This window comes from Cucumis melo, chromosome 5 (genome assembly GCF_025177605.1).
Source record: "Cucumis melo cultivar AY chromosome 5, USDA_Cmelo_AY_1.0, whole genome shotgun sequence".
Classification (NCBI taxonomy): Eukaryota; Viridiplantae; Streptophyta; class Magnoliopsida; order Cucurbitales; family Cucurbitaceae; genus Cucumis; species Cucumis melo.
The window spans coordinates 1,597,519-1,617,272 of record NC_066861.1 but is presented as its reverse complement, the minus strand read 5'-3'; the positions used below and the strand labels follow the sequence as shown (position 1 = coordinate 1,617,272).

At 34.9% G+C, this 19,754-nt stretch overlaps 1 protein-coding gene across 1 annotated transcript; it reads left to right on the top strand.

The window, feature by feature from the left end:
- Positions 1-1,039: 1,039 nt before the first annotated feature.
- Positions 1,040-19,700, top strand: LOC103491445 (protein DGS1, mitochondrial). Its single transcript, XM_008451390.3, has 14 exons — positions 1,040-1,400; positions 4,266-4,398; positions 5,043-5,246; positions 7,450-7,587; positions 7,691-7,846; positions 9,542-9,736; positions 11,335-11,435; positions 12,816-12,905; positions 13,707-13,779; positions 13,858-13,886; positions 13,978-14,101; positions 15,749-15,859; positions 17,336-17,436; positions 19,301-19,700. The coding sequence occupies exons 1-14, from the start codon at positions 1,192-1,194 to the stop codon at positions 19,419-19,421; spliced, it is 1,785 nt and encodes a 594-aa protein (XP_008449612.2). The 5' UTR covers positions 1,040-1,191; the 3' UTR covers positions 19,422-19,700.
- The last annotated feature ends 54 nt before the right edge of the window (positions 19,701-19,754 follow it).

The window sequence follows — 19,754 nt, the reverse complement described above, 5'->3', positions numbered from 1 at the left end:
ATTCTCTTATTTTCCTTCCCTCTTGCTTTTCTATCACAACAATGACTCATGTATGCAAGTCTTTGAAAAAATGAAGTATACATTATCCATTCAAATGTGCGACACCGTCCATAAATATATAATAATGTGATTCGAGAACTTGCTTTTGTCAGGCCGATAGTGATTTGTAACATTCAATTTCAGAGGATGGTACAAAGTGTGGGAGAAGAAAGGAGCAAAGATGAAGGAAAAAAGAGAGCAAAAGTGGAAAAAAAAAGAGGGAGTGAAAAAGAAAATGTTGGAGAAAAATTGCTTAAAATAGTGAAAGGGTTAAAAGAAAATTATTTTGAAACATAAATGTTAGAATTATTTTTGCATAGTTTTATTCTATTATCTTGGATAAGTAGAACAAACGAATAAAAATAACTGAAAAACACAATAAGTCAAAATGTAGGACAAAATTCATCTATTGAAGATAGTTTTAAAGCTACATAGTAAAATGCCAACATGTACATAAGTTACGTTGATAATTTGTACAAAAAAATCTAAGGATGAAGTCATTCATTTGAATCATTGTAATTACATCAACAAAAGTCTAGGTTCCAAATGATTTTGAAGTATGTTTCGATCCACGTAAGGAAAATAGTAGTTAGTGGCACCTAGATAAAATTCAAATTTATTTACAAACAATACTCATTTAGTCTTGTTTTTATTTAGGTTCATGTAATCAAATATTTTAGTTTTTAACTTCTTAATCAATATACATGTCTAAACTTTGAGTTAAGTTCCATTTGATTTTCTATCTTTCTTCGACAACATGTAAAATGGAAATTGAGACTTCTTAAATCCATTGAGATGATACTTTTATTATATATATGTACATGTATACGCTTGTATGCATATGTATATATGCATGCGTATATAAATTTGTATGTGTACGTAGATATATGTATGTATATGTATGTATGCATATGTGTGTATATATGTGTATGTATGTATACGTGTGTATGTATGTGTCTGTAGATGGATATGTGTGTATGTTGAGGAACCTCACCATGATCCTTATATTTAGCAGACAAAATGGCAAGCGGACAGTTCTAACGAGAAAACGTGAAAGGAAAAGACACTGTGCATAAAATTTGTTTCTTTATTTGAAATTCCATCGGTTCCTTTTTCAACAGAAATTTGCTGAAGAAGAGAAGCACAGCTCCAATGGAGGCAACGCCAAACGAAGGTGAAGACAAGGGAATCAGATCCTCAATTTCATTATACTCCTTTCATTTATGGAACCAAATAGTATCATTTGTGCCATCTCGTCATGATTCCAATTTTCTTTGGAAGCTTTCGAGTCTCCTTCGCCGGAAGAGACGCAAGACTGGTCTTCCTATTCCTCTACCTTTGAACTCGATAAACTCTTCTGTGTAAGTCGCTTCGGTTCTACACTTTTTATTTATTTTCCTTTATTGTTTGTTCCATTTTACTCTACATAGCATTTTTATTTTTCTGGAAACCTATGTTTGTTTCGTAGTTTACACAACTGCAACCGTTTTAATGGCACAAGTTATCATCTCGATGTGCCGGGTGAAATGGATATAGAGATATCCTTAACCGAAGGCTGAGGCTTGGTTTTTATGAAATTCACAATGCCCACCAAAACAAGAAATGAATTCCCCCCACCGCCCCCCCCCCCCCCCCCCCCCGCGTCAGATCTTACATTCGGTGGCTTCTATCTTGTAGTATTGTCCTCTGGGTTGTCTTCCTTGGATCACTGTAGTCTTCTCACCGATCACGAGTCTTTGAAGATAGCAGGTCTTATTTCCATTATTTCCAATAAGAGGATTTTTTTTTTGGGAGAACGGAGAAGGGATGTTTGTTTTTGGATTCCTAATCCGTCCAAAGGTTTCTCATTTCACTATTTTCTCTTCATTTTTTGTTCCATTTCTCCCATCTAAGAAAACTAATTTTTTTCCTCTTTTTGGAAGGTGAAAGTTCCTAAGAAAGTGTAGTTATTTGCTTGCTAGTCTTATATGGGAGAGTGAATACTCGAGATCATATACAATGACATTCTTCCTTCGCTCAGTGTCTGCATTGGTGTGGGGGAGGGTCATGAAAGTGAAGCATGGCCTGTGAGTTTGGTGGGGCACCCTGTGAGTCAGCGAGGGTTAGGGATTGGTAACATTGGAATCTGGAACAAACCTTTGTTGGGAAAGTGGCTTTGGCACTTCCATCTGGAATCCGATTCTCTTTGGCATAGGATTGTTGTGAGCAAGCATGGCTCCCATCATTTTGAATGGATAACTTTAGGGGTTAAAGGCACTTTCTAACATCCTTGGAAGGATACCTCTTTTGATCTCCCTTCTTTTTCTCGGTTTTTTAGTTATTTTGTGAGGGATGGTAAGGACACTTATTTTTGGGAGGATCGGTGGGTGGGGGAGAACTTCCCATGTTCGATTTTTTCGCATCTGTATCATTTATCCTCTTCCAAAAATTGCACTACCTCGAATCTTTTGGTGAGATCTGAGAATTCCGTTTCTTTCTCTTTTGGGTTCCGTCGTAATTTGACCAATAGGGAGATGGTAGAGGGGGCTTCTCTTCTGTCCTTGCTTGAGGCATGCTCTTTTAGAGAAGGGAAAAGGAATATTCATATTTGGAATCCTAATCCTAGTCGGGGTTTCTCCTGTAAGTTTATGTTTAGTCTGTTGTTGGATCTCGCTCCCCCTAAAGAGTCGGTTTTTGATGTGGTGTGGAGTACTAAGGTGCCTAAGAAAGTTAGGTCTTTATCTAGCAAGTAATATCGTTGATAGGCTTGTTAGCAGAAGAACTTCGCTTGTCGGGCCTTTTTGTTGCATGTTGTGTTGGAAGGTGGAGGATGATCTTGATCTTCTTTTTTGGGATTGCCAGTTTGCGAGGGCCGTGTGGAGCTCCTTCTCGTTCGGTGTTAGCTTTGCTGGTTTACGTAGCATCAAAGCGATGATCGAGGAGTTCCTCCTCCATCCACCTCTTAGAGATAAAGGGGTTTTTTTATGGCTTGTCGGGGTGTGCATGGTTATTTGGGGTGAGAGGAACAATAGGGTGTTCGGGGGGGGGGGGGGGGATTAAATTTCATGTGTCTTTTCGGGCTTCGATTTCGAAGAACACTACTCTGTAGATAATATTTTACTTAGTTGGTCCACCTTTTTATAAGTGAGGTGGCTTGGTGGGCTGGTTTTTTTTTGTATGCCCTTGTATTCCTTCAAGTTTTTCTCAATGCAACTTGTGTCATTGACATTGTGGTTGACTTTTAGCTTGGAGTCCTTTCCTGTTTAGCAATGGACTTCTTTTGCAGACTTGTTTTTGTATGCCCTTGTAAATATTTCATATCTACTAAACGAAAGCTCTTTTTTTCTTAAGAAAATAAAAGTCAACCACAATGTCAATGACACAAGTTCCTATTGAGTTGAACCACGTGCTTTCTAGAATTTAAAGAGGGTGGTGTTTGTATACTTTTTTCTTTTGCATGTTAAATTTTATCACTGGTCTCTTATCTATGACTTGCTTTGAGCACTGTGAACATGTTTATGCTTGCCCTTTGCACTCTCTACTACATGAGTAACTTATTTTGAACAAAACAACTTGGGAACTTGGTTTGTCTGGGTCTTCTTATGCCAAATCTAATTGGTTGTTGGATGCTCTTAATTCTTCTCAAGTTGCACACTCAGGCCATTTGGCCATTGAAGACGATCAGTAAGGTTTGCCTCTGTAATTGTTTGCGAGTTATTGGGGAAGTGAATACCATGGAGTGTACTTAAATTAGATACAAATATTGTGATTTTGTTCATTCTATGGCATTTCTGACTGTGCTCTTCAGGCCTTCACAAAACATTGTTCAGTGACTACCCTGTTTTTGTTCACCAGCTTGATTGGCAGGTTCTGTATGCAATAGGCTTCCTTCATGGGGATTCAAAACCCCTTTCACTAGGTTGTTTTATTCAATTTGTATGCAATGCTATTGGCTTAAACCTCAATGAAAGGTTACTTTTTATTTACCAGAAGGCAAGTAGGATCATTCGTAAATCTGGCCCACTTTATTTATAATCTGATTTTCAACTGTTTGGTATCTCTTGAGCTTTTCTTTCAAGTCATAATGCCAGTTACCCAAAACCCATCTTAGTAGTAACATGTGCTGAATTTTTATGATATTTAAATGAGGACAACGGATTGTGAAGAATGTCAGTTTTTATGCCATGTACATGTTTTGTTGACAAAATGTATGCTTATCGTAATTGGTTCATGGAAACTGCAAACAGTTTAACAGTAACTGGCTGGGAACCAGCAGAGGCTTCTAGACTGTACGATGTTTTGGGAGATCTCTTGGAGCACTGTTTCTCAAACTTACATAGCATTTGGAAGAACCTGCAATTCTGGCAATCTCGTGCAGAGGCAAGTCTTTTTGTTCCCTAGTGTTTCTAACCAATCTATTTTATGCATGTAACAAAGATGCGAGGAAGAAAATTTAGGTCCAATATAACTATTTTTGAGTGTCTTCAAAAGAGCTGCTATACAGCGACATTCTTCTTTCAAAATGCAAAATTAGATTATCTCAATGTTACAACCAAGATTAGACTGATCAGTCATACTCCAGTTGTTCCTTTAAGTTTCTATCTTCTTCCACAAACATCCGATCAGTGTAGAGGGGCTTCAGTTTACCCAAGAGAGTCAGGAACAATGATGAAAGCTTCCTCTCTTTTCCCGCACACTTTCATGGGGTCAAATCATAAAGGAATATTTTCCCGCAACATATGTTTCGTAACAATCTTTTTGTGAACGATGCTCAAGGGGTTAAATTGATTGAAATCTGAGTAATTTTTTTTTATAAGAAATCTAAATCAATTTTTTGTAATCTCAAGAACATGAAGAAGGAAATACAAGGTAAGTTCTTTTAGTTGAAAGTCCTTCCTTCATGATTTGATGAAAGGCCTGTCAATCCTCTTCAGTTCACTGTGCTCATAGACTTTTTAATGCAAAGCATATGATTGGATGAAAGGTTGTGTGTGCTTATGTCATTATTTTGATGAAAATTTCAGGGTACAAATGCTCAAAAAGTTTACTTTTTGATTTGTGAGAGAGGTCCAAGGGCGTTTTTCAGTGGAACAGTGCAGTTAATGCGCCAAAGTCTTAGGGATGGTTTTTCCTTGCAACATGTAGCTGGTGAGGCATCTCTTTACATAGCTCACCGGATAAGTATATTGAGCAACTTAAGATGTCATCTTGCAGTTTTTGTGGCTCAGGTTTGGTTGCCCTTTTCAATACTTATTTTTTCAAACGCAATCTCATCATTTTTGTGGTTTTATTCTATCCTTGAAAAGATAGTTGGCTCGCTCATACACTTAATGAGGTGTTTCATATTTTCATTTGGCAAGTGTTTCACGATGGAGTTGACTTCTTGAAACTCGTATTGAGGAAACTTTCCTATAAGATAGGATCACAATGTTGTATCCTTTGTGGGAGAGTGTCAAGAGGATCTTGATCACCTTCTAGTGAGATGTCATTTTGCCTTGTTGGTTTGGGCCTGTTCCTTTTTCAAATGTTCAATGTTTGGCTTAACTTGATGTGTGTAGCTGGCTCTATGTTGGAGTTGTTTCCCCTTTTGTCATACTTTAGAGAGGTTAAGACTTAAGAGGTCCATGTGTCTCTTTAGGTTTCGGTTTTGAAGACTTTTTGCAATTAGTAATTATCCTCTAGATAGCATTTTACTTGGTTGGAAACCATTTCTCTAGTGGTTTGTGAGGGTTGGTTTCTTTTGTTGCCCTTACACTCTTTCATTTTCTCAGTGAAAGCAATTGTTTCTAGCGAAAAAAGAAAAAGAGGTCTTGGAAGGAGATTTTGGTCCTCATTAGGTTTAATGTTTCTCTTTGAGCCTTAGTGGTCAAGGAGTTTTGAAATTATTCCTTAGGTCTCAAAGGCTCCTTTGTGGGGTAGTCTTGTGTTCGTTTGTTTTTCTGTAATCAAAGATTGGTCTTTCTTTAAAAAGAAAAGAAAAGAAAGAAGCCCCCCCACCTCCTAGTTGGCCAAGGCTAGGATTTGGTTTTTTAGAATAAAGACCAAGGCTAGGATTTGCCGGTGAGGGGTTTTTGGTCACTACGGCCATATGGAAAGTCTATGGAAACTGAAGTTCATCTCCCATGTTTTGCCTAGAGGCATATATTCTGTGGAACAAACTGGCAGAGATGTTTCTATGACGGTTAAGCACCCTATGCGTCTTTCAACCCGGTTGCGGACCGCAGGCCTTGGCTTTCAGTCCGCTTCTCGAGTTTTAAGTTTTGAACCTTCATTTTCCTGTTTGCTTTGATTATGGCTTTGCTTGTGAGGGGTTTTTGGTTTCCACTCCAAGGATACAAGGTACAAGCATGCAGCTTAGGGGGATTTGATCTGCTTCTTTGAGTGGTCTGGATTGGGTGGAATAGGAGAATTTAAATGACGGAGTTGTAAGCTTTGCATTTGTTCTCGATATATATATATTTTTTATTCTTTTTAATTTTTTTATCAACGAGTAAAATAGAAGGGTTAAACTCCAAAAGACATGTAGGTAGATTTGATGAAAAATTCCTAATTGGAAATAATTTTTTAAAAATAAAAATTAAAAATAAATAATAATAATGATAATAATAATAATAATAATTATTATTACTATTATTCTAGGAAACAAAGATGTATATATTCATCAAAAGAACAAAAAAGAATAGCCTAATGGTGGAGAGATGAGGAAACCCCCTCCCTAAAACTCATAAAGGAGAGCCCTACAATTGTCAACAATCATTAGAAGAATATAATCACAAAGAATTGGGTGTAATTGGTCACCACCAAAAGGTTGCATGTTGAACAAAAGCTTAAAAAAAAAAAAAATCGGAAGAGGCAAACTTATCTTCAAACATCCTGCTATTTCTTACTTTCTAAAGGCACCGCAAAAAGAGTCTCTTTTCTGCTCATCAATGAAAAGTTGTTTCATTTTGAAAAGAAGAAAAAAAGAAAAATTTGTTGTAGTTAGAAATCTTTTGGTCCTTCACTTTTTTATTTCTTTTGCATCAAGCAATAGTAAATATCATTGCAATAGTTTCTTATAACTTGAGAGCGGTTGGTGGAGTCTTTGTATCTAATTGGAGGAATCTTTTGTAATCCCGTTTATGGGTCCATTTTGTATTCTTTGGAGATTTTATTCATCAGTGAAATAGTTTACTTTCCAAAAAATGATAAAAAAAAAACTTGAAACCAGTTTGGTGGAATAGTTTTTTCGGAAACTATTTGGGAGGCAGTGATTGAGAAACTTCAAGGGCGTTCTTAGGTTTATAAAAATTTGCTGATCGCTTTAGAACATCCCTCCCTGTCTTTTGCTTTTCACTCCTATAATAACAGTTTAACTGCTTCACATTCGAATTTAGCTCTCTCAATTTCTTGTTGGGTTATTTTGACTTTGTTCTTTTATGGTTCTTGTAGGTCTTTATGGAAATTGACAAAATTGGGGCAGAGGCAGTCGATGGTCAAGAAAATTCCTTACCATCATTGTTGGTTACATTGAATGGCTTATTTCTCGATCTAGAGGCATCAATTTGTCAACTGCATGCAACACCTCATGTAACATTGACATTATTTGTTAACTTTATTGTAAAAATGCTGAAGCAGAAATTATTCTAATTTCACGTTTCAGTTCCCAATATTTACTTTATTGACTATGCAGATGGATTTTATTGATGACAGCGTTTCATTTCCTCTATTTGAAAAAGTACCAGATGTGAACAAGGAGGGATCTCAGTGGACAAGTTGTGAAATTGGTGATGCTATCAACTTGCTTTATCAGAACCTTCACAAGTTGGACTCTTTCATCTCTAATCTTGTAAGATCTCATTTTAGAGCTCCTATTATTACTAATTTAATTTCGCAACATGAAAATTTGGTAGTCAAGAAGAATACTTCCAATTTGATTTTCAAGACCTGTGGCCACAAATTCTCAGATTAAAGGGGATATATTGCTACTACTATTCATAACCGTTTGATCATTTACAACTCACCTTTAATCCTGCACTGTATAAGCACATTTATCATTTTGCTGGAAATATAGCTCAATTAATGTTGTCATGATTCTGTCCATTATGGTGACAGCTTGATAAATTGAGATTATGAAATAGTATTAACAACTACAAGGTAAAATTCTTTGCACTGATTTTACTTATTTTTTTATATAATTTTATTTTATTTTTATTTTTTGAAAAGGAAACCGATCTCTTCATTGAAGTAATGAAATGAGATTAATGCTTAAGGTACAATAAAGCGGTACAAAAAGTTAGGGAGAAATTTTCACTAAACCCTCATTTCTTGAATCAAGAACACAAGAAATGAGGGTTTCATACCAACGAGATTTAACGACTCTCTTTGGTGCTTCTGAGGACGAGATTTTATAGGTACTCTCCTCTCCCCTCCCCACACCGTCCTTCCACCAGTGAACAACTTCCTTTGGTGACTTTCCTTCTTGAGTTTCTATCTGTTTGCCGGTTCCATTAGTTACTTCAATATACTCAGCTGTTTCCTTTAGGTTCGCTCATCCTACATAATAGTCATTAGCTATGGAGGTGGTCAGTTGCAAGGTGAATGGTGACTACTTATGAATTTTGTTTGATTCCGGGTGGTTTTTCGTTGAAGATGTGGAAGTCAACAAGATTCTTTCATTAGCTGAGTCTCACCTTCACTGGTTCGTGGATTGAATGTCAGAATTACTTTAGGTGCCAAGTAATCGTTTTTCCTCAGGAATGGTCGTGAGAAAGCTAGGGTGATGAGGCACTGTTGAGTCAAATTTTCACCTCATTTATTACTACCAGTTGAGTGAAAATTTGACTCAACAGTGCCCACTCCTCTGATGTGAAAAAGCTTGTCGATCAAGTCTTATCTCCTTTTAGGAAAAAGTCCCCACACCTCTGTATATGGATCATAATCACTAAAGATTATTTGGGAGAATCAATATATTTTGTTCCAATCACTTCGGAATTCATATGCTATAGACACATGTACAAGGATCATCTAAGGTAAGTAATATCAGAAGCTATTAAAGGGCATAGTGTCTAACATATTAACAATAATACATATTGTTAAATCACCCCTGAATTTTTGGTACATTTACCTTTTAGTCATACTACAACGCTTGAAATTGACATGAGGCGACGAGGGCAAGAACGTGGTTATGAATATTAATTGGCAAGAGATGAGCTTCAGGATAGTTGTCTGAATATACGGACTTTTGTGCCATGTTAAATCGTTAACCAACCTAAACAAAGTTAAGGTAATGGTTGACAATCAATATAATTTTATTCATAGTTCAACTCAAAATACTAATACAAATACTATTATGCTCCCTCCTCAGGTCGGTATTGAAAACAAAGTTACGGAGCACCATGAGTTAATCCCTACAGTGATGCATTTATTTTTTTATAGTTTATGAATACTCACTAAGCAGTGTTCATTTATGTGTGTCTTGTATTCTGATGCTTCTTTTGGTATTTTTCCTTGTATTCTGATGTGTACTCGTCTTCCTTTTTAGGTTTATAAACATCGAAAGCCAAGGAAACTAACTCAATACTGGCTTGGATATTCTTGTGGTGCAATTGGTCTTTCAATCTGTTCTGCTTGGCTTATTCAACATAGTAGTTTAATGGGGAGCAATGACATTGAGAATTGGGTTCGCGAAGCACATAATTCAGCAGCGAGTTTCTTCAAGGATCATGTAGAACAACCGGTATTATTTTTCGGTATTATTTTTACTATTTGGATTTGGTTTTCTTTACCGTGATTGGAAATTTGGAGCACCTTTGTTTATTTTCTTTACCACTGTATTTTATTTTTCTTGGGTTTGGTCTTCAGTATGGTTGATTATTAGGCTTAAATAACTTTAAAGTCTCTTCATGTCATAATGGATATTTTTTCATTTATGTGAGAAGATGTGCTTTGTTTCCCAATATGAGTGTTTGTAGGCCAAGGACGTGATCAAGGGTATTCTCTTCCTACTGAATTTTCTATGCACAATGACCTTTCTTGTCGTATGCATCCATTATAGAGGATCTATGGGTAGAGCTTAGAGAACTTTTGGACATGCTAATAATCATTACTGGTTTCTTGGAGGGGCCAAGGGTCTCTAATGTTGCTTTGTTAAAGTTTTTTTTTTTTAGTTGAGAAACATATGAATAATTTCATTGATGGAATGAAATTACAAAATACTATTTCATTGTGAAATAAGAGAAGTAAGTTTGTAATCTCAAAAGTGTGGGGTGAATTTACACCAAGGTTGTATACAAAAGATGATTGAAAAAGTGAGTGAAGTCAGATTCCTTATCTTTGATAGTACGATGGCTGCATTTGTTCCAGATGAGCCAAAAGAAGGCTTTTAAGATGAAGCACCAGAAGGTCTCTTTTTTGTTTTTGAATGGATGGCCAATCGGGAGCTTATATAATTAATTTTTTTCATAGTCCAATTTAATATATTATCACAGTAGGAGATCCTGTGTTCAAACTTTTTTAATGTCATTTCTTTCAAACTAGTATCAATTTTCACTTGTTTGACCTTACAAATTTTCAAGTCCACAAGTGAAGGAGAACGTTAAAGTATTGATATAATTAAATTTATCATAAGCCAATCAGCTTGAGCTCTTGGATTGATTGATGAAACATGCTTGTTGAGTTGAGAAGTTTGATGAGGGTTGAAGAACTAGAAATATTGAATGCTTGGGCGATTTCTTGATGCTTGTGGTTGTCTGTGGCTTGGTTGGTTTCAGTTTGATAAATAGTTGTCTTGTGCATTGAATCTTAGGGATTGTAGAATTAGTTTGAGGATTGTTTACCTGGAGCTTCTCCCTAGACTAGGTTCACGAGGCTTGCTGCTTGTTAGTATTCAATTCTTCCAAGAAGTGAACTGTTGAGTGTTATAAGATTAAATTTATCTTCACCCATTAACTTAAGCTTTTGGGGCAATCAGTAATTTAAGATAGTATCAAAGCGATGAGTGGTCAGGATGTCATGTGTTCGAGTCCAAACGTTGTTTCCTTCCCAATTAAAATTGATTTCCATTGTTGGGCCTTTCACATATTTGAATCCCACAAGTGAGGAGGAGTGCTGAATGATACAATATCTAATTTACTTTCACCCATCAACTTAAGTTTTTGGGTCAATCGGTGATTTAAGATGAACCCTTAAAATGGTGACCAAAATAGGCTTGATGTCCCCTGCTAGGGTGCATACATGAAATCTACATTATTGCAACTTAATCATGACTGATTTCTAACAACTTAAGTGACAATTCAAAAACTCCTGGAATTGATACTACAACTCCCTATTTTGTAGCTTATTTCAATTAGAGATGAACTTTTTGATACATTCAGAAAGAGGCATAAAGGTGTGATGGAGGTTCAAGAGGTTCAGTTAACTGCTATCTCGCTGCACAGGTGATTGTCGTTCACTGACTTAATTTTTCTCCTACTTTGAGTTCCAGTTTATTGTTGGAAATGAGAAATGTCAGTCTTGCACAACTTATTTCTATCTCCAATCACAAAATCTAAAACCTTTTGAAAAACTGTTCTAATGAAAAGAGTATCTGTTATTTGTTATTTGTTATCTGCTGTCTGCTCTCTGCTATCTGTGTCTGTGTGATTTTGTTTTTGTTCTTTTAAGGAAACAAAGCTTTTCATTGATAAAGTGAAAAGATACTAATACTCAAAGTACAAGAAAACCAAATAAAATTACCAAAATTACTAACTTTTCATTGATAGATGAAAATAACATAAAATTTAAGGATACAAAATTTGATAGGGAGTGAAAATGAAAAAAAAAAAAAAAGGTACAATACTACAAACCAAACAGAGGAAAACAAATTCTGTAAATCTAAGGGAAAAAACCAGCCAAACCTAAGGCACCAAGCACTGATTCCTGAACAAACCCAGCAATAGAAAAAAAAAAAAAAAAAAAAAACCCCACCTGCAAAGCTCCGTAAAAATCAGCTGAAAACAAGATCTAAATGGAAACGCCTGCCTCTAAACACCACCAAAGCAAAAGTGGAGCAACAAGAGAATCCACGGTGAAGGCTCCTCAACAACTAACGTGAACCCTTAGACTTTATGCCATAGAGAATGATTACAAATTCTTACAAAAGAATTTTTGGTCTATAAAACACAACCATTACAAAACCAAGTTTCATTCAAACCCTCTAGTTTTTCTTTCATTTTTATTATTTTCTCTATTTATTCATTTACTTTGATTTAAATGCTAAGCTTTTGTTGAGAAAAATGACAAAATTCATAGAACATAACAAACACTCCCTCAGTCACCAACCCATTTGGGTTGAGTTTGATCCGTGTCAATATGTTGGAGGTTGATGACATTTAGTTAACTTTTATTCTTTCCATATGATCTTTTCTTCTCACATTGACTTTTCCTTTAGACTAATAGTTAATAAAGTTACGAATTTGTCTTGAAAATTTGTTAATTTAGCAGCTGTAGGTGATTGTTTCCCTAAACTTTTCAAAGAATTGTGATTCACTATAAATGTTTCTGCAGATATTGAGACTACTATTCATAAACCCATAATCTTGTACAAAAGAATAATTTTACTTGTATGAAATGGTAATTTGGAACACATTAAACAAAACTAATATTTAATCATAAATTTAATAGAATAGTTATCAGAAACATGTTTCACTGGCATGTTTTGTGTAAAACAAAACTATTTTTTAAACAATTCTCATACAAGCCCTAGGTTTACAGCAACATCCACACACACACATATTTATGAAGAAAAAAATATTAAATAATTGTTCTCTTCTTTCCAGAATGTTACTTGCTTTCAGTGAGCACACAAAAGGCCAGAAGTTTCCAGACGATGCATCGGATCAAGAAATGCTTGCAATAGTTATGACCAGGTTATCCTCCATATTTTGTTTGTAGTTTTGTCCGCCGTTGCAAGGTGTATGCATTTGTTCTTGAGAACTGAACAAGGCTGGCATTTCTTATAATCAGTGTTATTGCATCTTCTTTGGACTCTCTTGATTCCATTGTCAGTGGATTGGCAATTGAGCACTGATCTCATCAAATAATTGGTCTGAACATCGAATATTATGTCATTCTTCATATTATGTCCCAAATTCAACTTTCTCCTCTTGGTTTTCTAATGAGTTCTTCAATCACATTGGGACACTGCTGTTGGCTCTATTGAAGTTTACATCAACAGCTTGGGTAATATTTATCAACACGCATGTTTCCTCTTACTTCATTGCTCTCTTATGTGGGGGGTTCAAATGTTGTTTGATAGTAGACGCCTTTCTTTTCCCACTCTTTCTCTCTGCAAATTTCATGGAAGATAGTTAGGTTGTTTGGGAGTTAGCTTGGTTATTCCTACTTTGGTAAACGAAAAGACAGCTTGTTTTGTGGAATCTGTATACATAGAACGGAAAATGCTTTGGCTATGCGATTAGAAGTGTCATGTGAATGCTTTGCTAGAAAAACACAAATATTTTCAGAAATTCTACAAAGAAACCTTTTTGTGTGCGTGTGTTTTCTCCCTAACAGAGAGCTTTCACTTAAAATTTCATAACTATTCTTATATTAATGCGATTTCTGAAATCATGCTTCCAATGAAAAAACATTGCAATAATCTAATGTCAACCTTCATCGTAATGAATACTTTATTTTAGTAATGGATATCAATTGTTTTTTCTATTTAGGTATGAGAAAGAACTGATGCATCCTATTCAAAATCTTCTTAGTGGAGAGCTGGCCCGTGCTTTGCTTATCCAGGTTTGTTTCACGCTCATTTGTTATCTCTATATGTACGGATACACTGTACTTGATAGTTTTCCGTTTGTGTTGTTGCAGGTGCAGAAGCTAAAATTAGATATTGAGACGTAAGTTCAAAAAGTTGCAACTTTTGGCATGCAATACATTATAAATCTTCATCTTCCATTTTTGGTTCATATTATGATGGGTTTTAAACAGGGCAATGCTTGAGCTTGACCAGATTCTCAAGGCAAATGAAATCAATTTTGCTGTTCTAGCTGCATTGCCCGCATTCTTTCTCTCACTTCTTTTGCTGATGCTTTTGCGTACGTGGTATAAACAGGTATGTGAACTAAAAGCAAGTTTAGTTTATATCTTTTAAAGTTAAATTAAAGTGTGATGTTGTGCATTCCAGAAAGACGTTGTAGTAACACAGTCGCACTAGAGTGCTGATACCTTCATCTGTTACATGGCCGTTAAGTTGCGTGGGTAGTGGGGCTATCAACTTAGACTACTCTTAAACTTGGTCAAAGTATCCAAACCCCCAAGCCCACGCTCCATTTTAACATTCTTTTTTGGTGTGTAGATTTTTATATTTCCAAATTGCCTTAAAACACCTAAGCTTTAATAATTCTTTGACCCAAAAGGAACCAGAAAAAGTGAAATTTTACGATTCATCTACCGAAAGATTCCAAAAGCTAAACTCGAGCATCCTTTAGTTAAATTTATCTTCTATTGAAAGTAATACAAATACATATTTATTTAGACCCCGTTTCATAACAATTTCAATTTTAGTTCTGTTTTTGAAAACTGTGCTAGTTTTCTCTATCCTCTTTCTATATTTTCCCCTCTTTTTATGAAACATCTAATACCTAGCCAAATTTCAAAAGCAAAAACAAGGTTATAAAAACTATATCTGTATCTGTACACCGTTTTTAAAATTGGGATGAATTTTGAAATCTTTTTAGAAAGTAGATGACGAAACAAAGAAACTCAAGGGTGGTGGGAGCAGTATTATGAGCTGATTTTCAAAAGGGCTATTTTCAAATATAGAAAAATGAACCAAAATATTTGTTAGAATTAGTGGGCTTACCCATTGGAAAGATTTACCCTAAATATTTTTTTTCTTTTTTATCTCTTTGTACTTTTCTATTGATTCCCCACTTGTACCTGTTGTATGATTATCAGAAAATAATAAAACTAAAAATATCGTGGTTTTTCTCTCGGGTTTCCACGTAAGCCTCGGTTTTGAGTTTATTGCTTTCAATAATATTTACAAAATACAATAAAATATCATAGTCTATCTACGATGGACTGCTATGGACTAAGTAATAGATAGACTACTATTTGATAGACACAGATTGTGGTCTATGACATATAGATTGTGATATTTTTCTATATTTGTAAATATTTTTAGAAGATTTGTCATTTAAAATAATTTCTTTCAGAAACTAAATACAAATTACTGTTACTTATAAGGGGATAAGAAATATTTGATTGATGAATGAAATATCGGAAGAGTACAGTATGGAGGGTACACCAAATATCAAAAGATGCCCAAAACACTGGGAAAGATACAACCGATAAAGATAATAAGCAAATGAGATGAACTAAAGATTTACAACCAAATTGAAGATAAAAAACACAACTACAGGGGACCTGATATAATGCTACAAGGAAGCACATGTTGGAATACGACAGACGATAGAAAGCCCAAAAAATCAGGTTCCAAACCACCCAGTTCAAAAATCAAACAAGGAGGAAGTCAATAGCACACTCATGTTGAAAATGGCCCTTCTCCAATCAAATCTTTAGACCAACATTTGCCTTAATTTTACTAAATGAAGCCTTAGTTTTGTAACTTCATTTTGATTAATTTTGGGTTGTTTCACATGTGTTTTTAGTTTTTACTTTGTCTAATATCACTCTATGTTAATTTATTTGGATAAAAGGAGACGAAGTCAGTTTATTTACTCATTATGACATTTAGGATACTAGAGCTGAAGGGAAGGGAAGAGCTGCTCGCCTTCAGAGAAGACTACTAGTTGTGGAGGTGGAGAAAGCAATAATGCAATACCAGAGCTTTGTTGACCAAGGACGTGTAAGGCATTCATTCTACTTGTTGGCTTCTCAACATGTTTCTTCTCTGTTTGTTGATATTTTGTTGCTATAAAAGAACTGTTTTTAGTTTGCATATCAGCATGTAAATGTAAACGTTATGGAATAATCAAACCTAATACATTAAGCCACAAGTTTTTACTCTTTATTTGCTATAGAAATTAGATAATGCACTAGCTAGATAAGAGAATATCAAAGAAGAGGAGAGCTGACTAGTAATCTAAATCAACCTTCAAAATTAAGGGGATTAAATCAGAACTTCGAATTGGTTCTAATCAAACAAAGGTAGAGAAAAAATGTACTAATTCGCAGCCTAGAGAGAGGTGCCAACGCATGCTCAGCAGAAATCTTTTCTATCTGAAAAAAAATACCCTATTTCTTACTATTCAAAATTTCTACAAAATGCCAAAAGTCAAAACATAGCACTCGTGTAGATGATTTAGCTTAGGGTTGGATAAATCTCCCACAAAATGTAAAACATTGAACTTGTTCTAGTGACCCTGGCTGTCTTCTTTAGAGTAGGATTATTGATATGGAGGAGTTACTCCTCCATCCCACCTTCCACAACAAGGGGCAATGCCGTGTGGCATTTTCTTTCTTTTACTTTTATGTTTGAAGAGAAACAGGAAATTTTTTTAAGAGCTTGGGAAAAATTGGGAGGAGTTGTGGTCGATGTTGGGTTTATCATCTCTCTTTAGCCATTAATGACTAAGACTTTTTGTAACTATTCTCTTGATTTGGTTCTTTTAAGTTGGCTTTTTTTTTTATTATTATTGAAGTGTTACTATAATTAAATTTACTATAATCTACTAATTTAAGCTTTTAGGTTGATTAGTGACTTGATATGGTATTAGAACAAGAGGACTTATGTTTCAACTTTTGTAATATCACTTCCACTCAATTGTTTTTAAACAAGCACATAACTTTCCATTGATAAAATCAAAAGAGACTAATTTTCAAAAGATGGAGACTCCATGGAGACTCCACAAGGGAATGAAGAAGGAAAGTGATAAAAAATAATAATAATGAGTCACAACTACAACGAAAGATAAAAGGCATTCCAAATATTACATATAACCTTTGAAGAGAAGCTAATAAATGTAACAACCCAGCTTTTCTAGACTAAGTTGTGGTCATTTTCAAAAGTAAAAAACAATGTCAAGTCCTCAAAAAACGATGTTTGTAAAGCAGAAGTAACCAAAAACCATTAAAAAAAATCAGTTGTTCGGGCCCTAAGTAAAACAATAAAATCAATATGTTCAGAATAAAACCATCTCAGACATGGTATAGAAAACATAAGAGAATTATGAAAGATAGCGGAAGCAATATCATAGCGGTCTCTATCCTAAAAAGGCAATCATGACATACAAAAGAAGAAATTGTTTTTCTTCACGTTGCTTTATTAACATTGAGTATCTTGAGAGAACAATGAGAATGTTTCCATTTTTCTGATTTGCAGGTAAAGGATGCTGAATGTAGGTTTGGGTTACTGTTGTATAGTTTGGGTCGGTTGTACCATGCATCCGAGAAGCATGCCAAAGCAACTGGTGAATGGCTACAGTAAGTCTTAGTTCGGCTTTTCTTCTCTTTCTAGGGAATACTTACGATCAGCATGTGTTCCAGAAAGATAAAGATGCAATAATATGTCCTGCATTATATAGAGAATAATCGTTTGTTCCCATTGTCTTTGGCAAAAATTGATGTGAAAACATGCGACGATCTTCTAGGTCATGAGGAATGGCATTTTCATATATATTTACTTTTTTCACTCATCTTAACGGGGAATTTATTTTAAAGAGAAAAATTCTCCAAGTAAGGAGGGGCTAAAACAATCCTAACATGTCCCTCGAAACATCATCTACATTTTTTAAACAAGAAATTAGATATTTTATTATTTAAATGAAAAGATACTAATGCTGAATATAGACATACTAGGAGGGAAAAAGGAACAGAAACGAGAAATAAAAAAGAAAAGTGCCTAAAACTGAAAAAAAGACCTGAAAGAACTTGCAAATAGATTAAGGTTTGAACCAAACTTGAAACTTCGAAAAAACCTCGAAAACACCAGATACATCATAACATCCCATCCTTTGAATTGAAAATTAACAGGATGTTAGTGAGTATTTACATAAAACCTTGTTTACAAATGCACTAATTGACCCAAAATCTTAAGCTAGTTGGTGAAGGTAAATTTAAAATTATGTCATTCTAACAACCTTGTTTTGCTCCATCTTCAAATTAATCAGGGATAGACTTTGACATACAGAAACTTGCAATGAATGTCATCCAATATGACATTTCAGGAGGCACTTTTTTTGTCTTTCGGTAAGTTCTAGAAGAAAAATGCCGTATCCCATCTCTCCCTCCTCACCAGCCAAAATTACCTTCTCACCTCCTTTCGTAACCATGGATGTTGATCAAAACTCTCACAGTGGTTGCTTCCCTCATAGCAGTTAAACGTGCTGAAGAACAGAAGGTTTTTGTTCTAGATTTTGATAGTAGGAGGGATAGCAGTGAGATTTTTTCCATTTTTTTTCTTTGGTACTTATCAATATCATCTCCTTGGGACCACTCTATGAACAGATCTTGGGATATGAGAAAACTATGAGAAATCTCTTTTTTACTATGGATCATTCCCATGAGCCATTATTGGAGTTCAGAGCTTAGTATCTGTGGAACCTTTAGCCATAATGAAATAAGAAAAGATAGGAGTAGAGATTAAATGAAGGAAAGTAGTTTTACTTGAGAAGAACTTAACAGGGCGACTTTTCATATACTTAACTAAAGAAGGGATCAAAATAAATTTACTCAAGATAAGAGGATGAGCAATTTGATGAAATATTACAAAATATCAAACAATTTTGGGTTAGCTAATAAGACGAACACATAATGAGATTAAGAGAATACGTGAAGTAGAAGACAAATATCCTCTTTGAAACCTCTTTCTGTAGTTTGTTGCTTGGCTCTCCCTCTTTTTGCGATATATATATATTGTTACTCTTTCATTTTTTTCCAATGAAAACTTAGTTTACCATTAAGAAAAAGAAGAAGCAAATATCCTCTTTAAAACAAAGAATCCTTTGACCACTGACTATCATTATCATCTCCTTGTTGCACTCGTTCTTTATCAGCCCCCTTTCTTGTTTTTTTACCTTTTGTGGTTTATTGAATTTTAATTCTCAAAATCTTGCTCTTGATCTTACGGAAAAGCTATTGCTTTTTTAGATAAATCCCATCTTAAGATTGTATTCACTCTGCTCTTCACTTGAGTTTTCTATGCGAAACTGAGAGAGCAAGCGGTTTGTTGTAGTGCACACTAAATTGAGCACTTAATAGTTACTTGTAAAAATATTAAATTTGGTTATTGTGCTTTTCCATAGTGTAGTGCATTTACATTAAAGCTGATATCTAACTTTGTAAACAGTTTGAGGCAGGATATTTTGGACCTTGGGAAGCCCAGTCTTCCAACAAGAGATAAGCTCAGAATTACGTGGCGCATGGAACGGGTATATGATTGTTTACTTCCTGCATTGAAACGTTCATAACGATCGACTTTTTCTTCTATTCAACTCTCCAGAACATTTTTTTTATTATTATTATTTACTGAATGGAAGTATTTTGCTCCCACTTCCAAGCCTAATGCCTTTTTCAACCTGCATTTCGGCCCTTGGTTAAACCACCTAGTTTTTGTTGTTGAGAAAGAAAGATGCACAATGTTGTCTGGCTTTGCTTTTCATTGTCCTGATAACTTTGTCTTAAATGTTAGTATTGAACTCTGTAAAAGTACTCTTTACTAATGAAAGAACTGTTTAAATTCAAATTCATTGATGGATTCAGGAGTGTATCTAGCAACCTTACTCATATTATAGACAATAATT

Excerpts from the sequence above, each read along its gene's own strand:
- LOC103491445 (XM_008451390.3), top strand. The coding sequence starts at position 1,192 with ATGGAGGCAACGCCAAACGAAGGTGAAGACAAGGGAATCAGATCCTCA. Across the intron at positions 7,588-7,690 it reads AACTGCATGCAACACCTCAT|ATGGATTTTATTGATGACAG; the intron begins GTAACATTGACA and ends TTGACTATGCAG. Across the intron at positions 9,737-11,334 it reads AGGATCATGTAGAACAACCG|CTTATTTCAATTAGAGATGA; the intron begins GTATTATTTTTC and ends CCTATTTTGTAG.